Source organism: Antennarius striatus, chromosome 8, assembly GCF_040054535.1.
Source record: "Antennarius striatus isolate MH-2024 chromosome 8, ASM4005453v1, whole genome shotgun sequence".
Taxonomy (NCBI): Eukaryota; Metazoa; Chordata; class Actinopteri; order Lophiiformes; family Antennariidae; genus Antennarius; species Antennarius striatus.
Genome location: NC_090783.1, coordinates 10147751 through 10158292, shown reverse-complemented (window position 1 = coordinate 10158292; position 10542 = coordinate 10147751). Strand labels below are relative to the sequence as shown.

The 10542-nt window shown below is 46.6% G+C and overlaps 1 protein-coding gene and 1 long non-coding RNA gene across 2 annotated transcripts in view; one reads left to right on the top strand and one right to left on the bottom strand.

The window, feature by feature from the left end:
* The window catches only part of maml3 (mastermind-like transcriptional coactivator 3), an 89677-nt gene that overhangs the window by 42206 nt on the left and 36929 nt on the right, over positions 1-10542 (bottom strand). Inside the window, exons 2-3 of the mRNA XM_068320786.1 lie at positions 4690-5427; positions 1409-2359 (exon numbers count right to left, since the gene is read on the bottom strand). Coding sequence (XP_068176887.1) covers positions 1409-2359; positions 4690-5427 — 1689 coding nt within the window. The remainder of the gene's footprint in view (positions 1-1408; positions 2360-4689; positions 5428-10542) is intronic.
* The window catches only part of LOC137599718 (uncharacterized), a 30164-nt gene that overhangs the window by 4376 nt on the left and 15246 nt on the right, over positions 1-10542 (top strand). The gene's annotated exons all lie outside the window — the stretch shown is intronic.

The following is a 10542-nucleotide window of genomic DNA, read 5'->3' as shown; positions in this document are numbered from 1 at the left end:
AGAGTCAATCGGGTTAGATGCATGCGCCGTCAGTGTTTGGTGTTTCAGACACTCCATTCTGCATTGCTCACTTATTCCAAGCCCTTGACTTTCTTTTTAATATTCTCCATCCTCACTCCACAATAAATCTCTCCCTCTCTCTTCGTTTGCCTTTCTCCTTTGAGTCGTTCTTTTTCTTCTCTGCACATCCTTCTCCTCTGTCTTTTCTGTCTCCAATTCTCCTCTGCTCACTCAAATAAATCTCTCCTCCCCCCACTTGGCGGCCCACCCCTCTATGAAGCACACACAAACATACATGTGCACGGACTCACACTCGCTCACATGTGCACAAACACACAGCCCTCCAGGCAGCAGCCACAAAGGCCCCACATTAATAAATCTGCTCCTTTATTGGTGCTGAGTGTCTCTGGTGGAGGGAGAAAGAAAGACAGGAGAGGGGGAGAGAAGAGGAGCAGGACAGAAGACAGCGAGCACAAGAGGAGTAGGAGGAGGAGGATGTGTGGCTGTATCGTGAACACACTGAATGAGAGGGACGGGGAGGTAAGGACGGGGGGGGTGTATGGATGAGTGCATCGTCAACCACCAAAAACACAATCTATTGACAACCACACAATGGCTCGGAGATAATGAGCGACACCATGAAACGTGTGAGGTCTCACTAGTGTAGGTGTTTATTTGCTGAAGTACGGTCCGCCCACACTTCCTTAACGTCCTGGTTATTAAAGGCACCTGACACCCCCGGCTGATCTGCTGGAGCGTCGGCGCCGGTCGCTACACTCAGGAAACAAACTGCCCGCGGTGGGCTTTGGGTAACGACAGCAGCTAGCATGGCTTAGCGCTCCAATCCCAGCCATCAGTCAGCTGTGACAGATTGGGGATATGAGCTAAGAAGCCGTTTAGTGTTGGTGTTTGGCGTGGCGTGCGAGTGTATGTGCACTTGTGAGTCTAAGGGAAGGAGAACTGGGGGGGGGCATCAGCGCTGCTAGTGTTGCAGAGACATCAATACGCTCTCGACAGGCCATTTTCCTTTGCCTTCTACTAGCTCCGGCTTGTTGCTGAGGCAACCATTTTACCTTCTAATGCCTGCACCTCTGGAACGTTTGGTAAAACAGCAATCCATTTTCCGTAATCTGTCCATTTCAGCTGCTTAAATAAATTCTTGTTTGGACTTTATTGCAGTTGTGCATTCCGTCTGAATATTTTACTATTCCTCCAGAATCGATTGTTTCATTCTCCTCCTGAGATCTTAGGTTGAGTGTTCTACTGTATAACACCACTTTAGAAATCATCTCTAACCACTCTGAAGAACCACTCTTCTGTACGAAAGCAACGACTGGAGCACAGAGGAATGCAAACGTCACTAAACCCGATGGAAACTGTTAACAAGAGCATGGAACAGTTGCCCTACCTGTCCATGAGGCTGCATGGCGCTGTAGGGCAGGTTCTGGTTCAACACCTTCTGCTTCATCAGCAGCATCCTCTTCTGTTCCTCACTCAGGTGGGCCGTCTGTCCCGGGATGGGCCCCTGGGTCTGCCCCGGCCCGGCACCCTGGCCGCCACCTCCTCCTCCTCCTCCTCCACCACCCATGTAGGGAGACATCATGGGGTTTTTGACCTGACTGTTCCCTCCCATGGGCGGAGTCATCCTCTGGCCGATGTGATCGACCCCGCTGGCACTGAAGTGACTCAAGGGTTTGGTGTTGTTGTAGGACAACATGGCCGACGTTTGCTGCTGCTGCTGCTGCTTGGATAGGGTGCTCTGGTTGATGCTGGTTGGCTGCTGCTGGCCCATCATGCCCATGTGGTTGTGAGGGAGGTAGTTGTTCATGGGGGCTTTGGGCCCATTGTTGGGGGCCATCCCAGCCACTAGAGGGCCCTGTGGTGTGTTAAAGGCTTGTGGTGGGTACATCATGGGGCTGTTGGGTTTGTCCTGGTTAAAGGGACTGGAGTTATAGGGACTTGTTGGCGCGCCAGCAGGAGACCAGTTTGCCGCTTGTTGCTGCTGTTGCTTCTGTTGCAGAAGTTTTGCGCGTTGCTGAGCCATCGCTTTAAGCTGCTCTGCTGGAGAGAGTTCAGGAGTCACTGGCCCTACTGGCTGACCCCCGGCCACCACCCCAGCCAGGCCGGGCCCCGTGGCTGCCTGGCTCACCCCCGGGCCTGGATTCATCATGTATCCATTCCCAGGCCGAGAGACCGCTTGTGTCTGAGCTTGGGTTGGGGTCTGAGGGGAACGTGCCACACAGTTGTGCAATGGGGAACCCGATGCCATGGCAACAGCTGGAGACTGTTGTAAAGGTTGCTGTGGAGGAGTTCCGTTAGCAGTAGTGGCAAACTGAGGGCCTGATGATGATGGCCGGACCTGTGGCAAGAAAAGAAAAATCACACTTAAATGAGGAGAACACATGAGGACGAGATTATCATATTTCAGAAAAAGGCTGAAAATGGGGGAAACGGCTGGTCTCCAGGCTTTAAAGCTATGACACCACTCAATCAACACCTAATCCAATTTTCCAGGCTTTCTAAATAATATTTTGTCGGGTGTTGCTTTAATCTGATCTCATAAATAGAAATAAAAATGTGGGTTACCTCTCAGAGTTCGGTTGTAAGAAGCTTTGGTACAATCTTACACTGAAGCCAAACTCACTAGTGTCTATCAGTTAAGTTGGTTATACCACACTGAAAGAATCGATGAACTCCAGTGGGAGAAAGGCTATATTTGTGCTTTTGTAAGCTAATCACCTTCTGGGTTAAGCTCCATGCATGCAGCAAAAGGCGTTTTTACTGTAAATACACACACGGGTTTTGCCATAAACTGAAATTGGAATTTTAATTTGAGAATCTTGCTTTACCTTTGAAGGACAGAAAAAGACATTAGTGTTTATGTTGAGTTTATGCTCTAATACAGGTAATCCTAAACTTACGAACATTTGATTTACGAAGATTCAAAGATAAGAACAAATGCACACCACCATATCCAACTATTGTCCTGTAGTTCCCCTTTCTGCTACAACTCTCACAGGACAGCACCGCTGCATTCACGCAGCTCCATCACTCATTTCGTCTTGTTGTTGTCTCTGTTAGCATCTCAGAGGGTCAGGCTGCCTACCCCACTGGATACTTTACTGTTTATCATGGATGGTAGAGCAAAGGCTAGTGAAAATAGTGGTAGTGGTGACCATTTCTCTGATCACAACTCTGACTATGACCCACAATAACTCTTCCCACCTCCAACTCTTCCTTCACTCTAAAGGAAAGCTACATGCTACATGCTATTGTAGCTACAGTGGACCATCAATAGTGACTCTGACTGACAATCTTAGGGAATAGTACTTTCGTACTTAGAGTAATAATAACATTTAAATGACTTCAAATGGATATTACAGATTGAAACTTAATAAATAAAAATTTACAAACCAATTCTGTTTGTATGTTGAGGACTACCTGTACTGTATATGCAATGTTTACATCCACTGGGCCCTAACAAACATGGAGCATTGAGATCTACATCAAACTTTAAAAACCCCTTTGAAGGATGGCCTGCTTTGTCCACCCATCGATTTAACCTAATAAGGTCATTTTGGTCTACTTACTTCTCACCTCTTGATTCACTTCATTCAAAAAAGCATGGAGAGTTACTGCCTTCTGGTCAGGGCTTTGAAGTAGAATTTTTTGCCAATTGGTTCGCTCCTAACAGAAACAGTGAAGTTTCCGGTTTTACGTTCCACCCAAGAATTGACATTCCTGAACTGGTCAGAACAAAAATAAATAATTCCCGAACCAGTTAATTACATTCCTTGTAAAAATAAACAGGTAACAACAAAGTTTCAAAGCAGAGTACTCTGGCTGGCTGCCAATGAGTTAATGCCTAAATACACATTTTTTTAGATTGACAGACTGCAGTGTTTACCTGTTATGAATATAAAGAGATTGGGAGAATGAATTTTCCTTGACTGCTGGTGATATACCTCAACCTCTCTCTGCTTTAATCAGGCATTGAGAAACATGAGGTCAAATATTTTTTTAAAGGATGGAAATAAAAATATTAACTGATTACTATTATTTTGAATAGCTGATCTTGTTCCGGAACACTCAAATATATAAAGTTTTTGGTTTCGTTTTTGTTCCTGGCAGAATACAAAAAAGTTTCTGGTTTGTGTTTTCATTCCATGATCCTGTTCAAAGCCCTGTTTCTGGTACATCTGATTGTTTTCAGTTGTGGAACTACCAGAATTTCAGGATGCTGGTCTCACCAGGTGCATTTCACGCTACCTTTGATGACCTGAATATAGGCGCATCAAGCAGGAAATGCTTTGCATAACTTACGTGTGTTGCTGTAGATCCTTATTCATCCAAGTAACGCCGGTCATTGAAGGTTGAATCTGAAACAACTGGTTGTCTGTTATGGGTCTGAACGTTCCATGCTTTGGTTCTAATTGGAAGGCACCTTCAAGGTCTCAACTGTTAAGGTGTGACCTTGACAGCTGTCCTTGTGAGTGACCTCAGAGGACTTTAAACATCTGAATGCTCCACCAGCAAATCTGAACTGAACAAGCCCGTGGCATAAGGTGTCTTCAGACGTTCATTTGCTTCAGATTCAACATTCAAGAGTGTGACTTGTATTGCCCCACAGCTTAGGGTAGAGAAAATACCCGGGCCACGGGAAATGCTGTTGACCTGTTTAGGACTGACCTGCGGTGAACCCATGGGAACCTGCGGGGCCCCCTGTGGAGGCTGAGGAGGAGGAGGCAGGGCTGCTGCTGGTGCCACGCCTCCTCCAGGTGCCGTGGTGTTTCCAGCTGCTTCCAGTGGGCCAGGCGTGTGATTATTCGCCGGCCTGCCAAACTCTGCCTCTTTCTTGTCCTCAAAATCCTCGTTGAAGAGGTCGTGCATATCGTCCTCCGGCACAGTGTTGGCCAACTCGTCGATTAATTCCTGCCACTCCTGATCATTAAGGTTTATATCAGAGAACAATTTGTTCTGATTGGAGAGAGACTGGGGGTCAGAGGACTCCATCCCACCCCCATCATCAAGTGGCTCCTGTTTCAGGTCTTTGAGGAGGCTGAAGCTGTCCTCCAGGTCAAGCGATCCATTCAGCTTCATGTCTGGTAGATGGCTGCTGCCGTTCTTCCCCAGCTCGTCGGACGCCTGGCCGACATGGCTGCCGTTGCTATTCGTAGTGTTGTTTCCGGTAGAAGTGTTCGGCCCACCAAGCAAGGGCTTAATGTCCATTTGGTGATGCAACGGGGAGATGGGCGGTACATTGCTGTTATTATTGGGGAGGCCCGTTAGTGAGTCCAGTCCACCGGAGCCCTCCTTCCGTATCCGTTTGGTTTTCGGCGAGTAGCTGCCTCCATCACAGATACCGTTCTGTTCTCCATTGAGTGGCGATCGTGCGCTGTCCAGTTTCCTCATTACTGTCTCCTGGAGCTGAAACATACAAGAACATGTTTTACATTTCAGTCATTTTTGAAAGGTTAGAACTTTCCTGTCATCTGCAGGGCTGCACCACGAAACCAACCGCACGCCTTCCCTTTGAAACACAAACATACAAAAGCGATTGGTAGGCCAGTCTCAGCAGGAGCAGAAGCAAGACCAAGAGAGCCTCTGGTTCCATCTGCAGTGTTCTCCCCATCATTACCCAGTGGCTGAATGAGTATATAGATCCACAGCACATTCATAGTCTGGATACAGTCAGCCTCCAGATAGTCAGCTCAACAGTCTCATTGCCTCTGTCGTGGCACAGATGAGATAATGACAGGGTGGTTACCAATGCTGGCTGGCAGTTAAGGTAATCACTATCATAGACCTGGATTGGAGAGGAGAGGAGAGGAGGTATAGAGGAAAACAATAAAGGCTGAGGCTTGAGTTTAGTACCGACTCCTTCTGACTGAGACTTTCCAGGTCAGCAGGAGAATCTTGGATCCTTACAGCTCCGCCGAAGAAACGAGCAAACAAACAGTTTTGATGTTTTCCATGCAATTTTATAAACTCTCAATCTCAATTTTACTCCTACGTCATGTAATTGCAACCCCTAATGAGGTTGGCAGAGGAACAGTTGATGCTATTAAAATGATGGATGGGATGCAGGGACCTCACTTAGGGAAGAGTGCAAATATTGGGCACCGACCCCATTCCAAGCCGAAGTGTGAGATGTGCTAAAACGCAGGTTTACATTAAAACAAAGAATGGACGTAATTATTTTAATGTGGGAGACAAGAGGACACAAAAGAAAAGAAGAATTATTTTGCAGGAGAAAATCAGCTTTATTATTATTTTAACTGATCTTGTAAGAAAGAGCATCTGATGAAAACATCTGCTGCAGTCCACTCCGTTGGTACAATGTGAATGCTCAACACGCCACTCCCGAACACACACACAACCACACACACATTCATAAGTAACTCGTAGGTACATGTATAGGATGAACATCCTGCAGCTCCACATTTCAAACCAACAAAAAGCAGCAGAGAAGTATTTTGTAAATTCATTCTTTCATTCGTCACATATACGAACGATTTAAACACACACAAAGGGAGTACCACTGGTATATATGTGCGCGTGTGTGTGTGTTTGTGTGTGTGTGTGTGTGTGTGTGTGTGTGTGTGTGTGTGTGTGTGTGGTGTGAATGCAGGCTTAGCTCTTTGTTATTCAGATGGAACAACAGACACAACATATTCAGATTGTATTCTGAGCCTGAGGTGGACTCACTCAAGCAGACAAACACACACCCACACTGACATCACACACACAAAAAACAACATGCAACACATCATAGAACACACACAAATCATGCTTTTGTCTGTCCCCATCTAGTGATGTGTGTGTGTGTGTGTGTGTGTGTGTGTGTGTGTGTGTGCGTGCGTGCGTGCGTGCGTGAGTATGTGCGTGTGTGAGTACGTGTGTGTGATAGGCGTGTCAGGTTGGATTCCCTCTCGGGCTCCAGAGTGACTGACAGTCAGCGTAATTATCTTTATGGCTTGATAAACACTACTAGTACTGACAACCAAAAAAACTACGGTGTGTGTGTGTGTGTACGTGCGTGTGTTTGTGTGTGAGTGTGAGAGAGAGGGAGGGAGAGAGAGAGAGGGAGAGCGAGAGAGAGAGAGAGAGAGAGAGAGAGAGAGAGGCTTGAACTCTTGCTTGTCTCACCATTAGAGGAACAACTGAAAAAAGAAACAGGACAACACACATCTTCACTGTCACGACACGGCTTCATCAACTGTTTGTGTGTGTGGTCCTGCAATCAAAGGCTTTAAATAATTCAGGTCTCCTCCGTGTGTGTGTGTGTGTCTGTGTGTGTGTGTGTGTGTGTGTGTGTGTGTGTGTGTGTGTGTGTGTGTGTATTGCAGGCTTTCCCTAAATACCAGTGACTCATGTTGATAATAACAGACTTGCCTTTCATAGTCCACCAATAAAAACTCCCATAATTATCCAGGTGGTGTGAACTGTAGCACCTCCCCCACTCACACACACACACACACACACACACACACACACACACACACACACACACACACACACACACACACACACACACACACACATTATATATATATATATATATATATATATATATATATATGTTATATGGCCACAAAAGGCCATAAGCCAGTGTCTTATTGTGCCGGTCCCAAGCCCGGATAAATACAGAGGGTTGCGTCAGGAAAAGCATCCGGCGTAACCCCTTTGCCAAATCAAAGATGCGAATCAAACCCATGACTTCCATACCCGATCAGTCGAGGCCCGGGTTAACAATGACCATCATCGGTGCTGTTGACCTACAGGGCGCCAGTGGAAATTGGACTACGGTTGGTCGAAGAAGGAGAGGAGGAAAGTGTGTTTGCACGAAGAGAGAGAAGAGGAGCGCCAAGAGTATAGGACTAAGAGTAGGGACGTTGAATGTTGGAACTATGACAGGAAAAGGTAGAGAGTTGGTTGACATGATGCAGAGGAGGAAGGTAGACAAACTGTGTGTCCAGGAGACCAGGTGGAAAGATAACAAGGCTAGAAGTTTAGGAGTAGGGTTCAAGTTGTTCTATCATGGTATAGATGGGAAGAGAAATGAAGTAGGAGTGATCTTGAAGGAGGAGTTTGTTAGGAATGTTCTGGAGGTAAAAAGAGTGTCGGATAGAGTGATGTGTCTGAAGCTAGAAATCGAAGGTGTGATGTTCAACGTTATTAGTGCGTATGCTGCACAGGTAGGATGTGAGCTGGAGAAGGAGAAATTCTGGTTGGACTTTGATGAAGTGATGCAGAGCATGCCTAGAAGTGAGATAGTTGTCATTGGAGCAGACTTCAATGGACATGTTGGTGCAGGAAACAGAGGTGATGAGGAGGTGACGGGCAGGTTTGGTATCCAGGAGAGGAACGCAAAAGGACAGATGGGAGTTCACTTTGCAAAAAGGATGGAAATGGCTGTAGTGAATACTTTCTTCCAGAAGAGGCAGGAACATAGGGTGACCTATAAGAGTGGTGGTAGGGGCACACAGGTAGACTACATCTTGTGTACACGGTGTAAACTGAAGGAGATCAGTGACTGCAAAGTAGTTCTAGGTGAGAGTGTAGCCAAACAGCATAGGATGGTGGTGTCTAGGATGACTCTGGTGGTGAGGAAGATGAAGAGGACAAATACAGAGCAGAGGATGAAATGGTGGAAGCTGATAAAGGAAGAGTGTTGCATGACTTTTAGCAGGGGGTTAAGACAGGCTCTGGGTGGTCAGGAGGTGCTTCCAGATGACTGGACAACTACAGCTAATGTGATCAGGGAGACAGGTAGAAGAGTACCGGTGTGTCATCTGGAAGGAAAGTAGATAAAGAGACTTGGTGGTGGAATGAGGAGGTACAGGAGTGTATATAGAGAAAGAGGTTAGCTAAGAAGAAGTGGGACACTGAGAGCACTGAGGAGAGTAGACAGGAGTACAGGGAGATGCAGCGTAAGGTGAAGGTAGGGGTAGCAAAGGCCAAACAAGAAGCTTATGATGACTTGTATGCTAGGTTGGACAGTAAGGAGGGAGAGACTGATCTATACCGGTTGGCAAGACAGAGAGACAGTGATGGGAAAGACATGCAGCAGGTTAGGGTGATTAAGGATAGGGATGGAAGTCTATTGACAGGTGCCAGTAGTGTGATGGGAAGATGGACAGAGTACTTTGAAGAGTTGATGAACGTGGAAAATGAGGGAGAACAAAGACTAGAAGAGGTGACTGTTGTGGACCAGGATGTAGCAAAGATTAGTCAGAATGAAGTGAGGAGGGCACTGAAGAGGATGAAGAGTGGAAAGGCAGTCGGTCCTGATGATATACCTGTAGAGGTTTGGAAGTGTCTAGGAGAGGTGGCAGTAGAGTTTCTTACTGGGTTGTTCAACAGGATCTTAGATAGTGAGAAGATGCCTGAGGAATGGAGGAGAAGTGTGCTGGTGCTCATTTTTAAGAACAATGGAGATGTGCAGAGTTGTGGCAACTACAGAGGAATAAAGCTGATGAGCCATACAATGAAGTTCTGGGAAAGTGTAGTGGAAGCTAGACTAAGGGCAGAAGTGAACATTTGTGAGCAGCAGTATGGTTTCATGCCAAAAAAAAGAGTACTACAGATGCAATATTTGCTTTGAGGATGTTGATAGAGAAGTACAGAGAAGGCCAGAGGGAGCTGCATTGTGTTTGTGTAGATCTGGAGAAAGCTTATGACAGGGTGCCCAGAGAGGAACTGTGGTATTGTATGAGGAAGTCCGGAGTGGCAGAGAAGTATGTTAGAGCGGTGCAGGACATGTACGAGGACTGTAAGACAGTGGTGAGGTTTGCTGTAGGTGTGACAGAGGAGTTCAAGGTGGAGGTGGGACTGCATCAGGGATCAGCTCTGAGCCCCTTCTTGTTCGCTATGGTGATGGACAGGCTGACACACGAGGTCAGACAGGAATCTCCATGGACTGTGATGTTTGCAGATGACATTGTGATTGTAGTGAACAGGGAACAGGCGGAGGAGAAGCTAGAGAGGTGGAGGTTTGTCCTGGAAAGGAGAGGAATGAAGGTTAGCCAAAGTAAGACAGAGTACATGTGTGTGAATGAGAGGGACCCAAGTGGAAGAGTGAGGTTACAGGGAGAAGAGATCAAGGAGGTGGAGGATTTTAAGTACTTAGGGTCAACAGTCCAGAGCAATGGAGAGTGTGGAAAAGAAGTGAAGAAGCGCGTGCAGCAGGATGGAACGGGTGGAGGAAAGTGTCAGGTGTGATGTGTGATAGAAGGGTTTCAGCTAAAATGAAAGGAAAGGTGTACAAAACTGTGGTGAGACCAGCGATGTTGTTTGGTCTAGAGACAGTGTCACTGAGGAGAAGACAGGAGACAGAGCTGGAGGTAGCAGAGATGAAGATGCTGACGTTCTCTCTGGGAGTGACCAGGATGGATAGGATCAGGAATGAGTACATCAGAGGGATAGCACATGTTAGAGGTTTTGGGGATAAAGTCAGAGAGGCCAGACTGAGATGGTTTGGACATGTCCAGAGGAGAGATAGTGAATGTTTTGGTAGAAGGATGCTGAGTTTTGAACTGC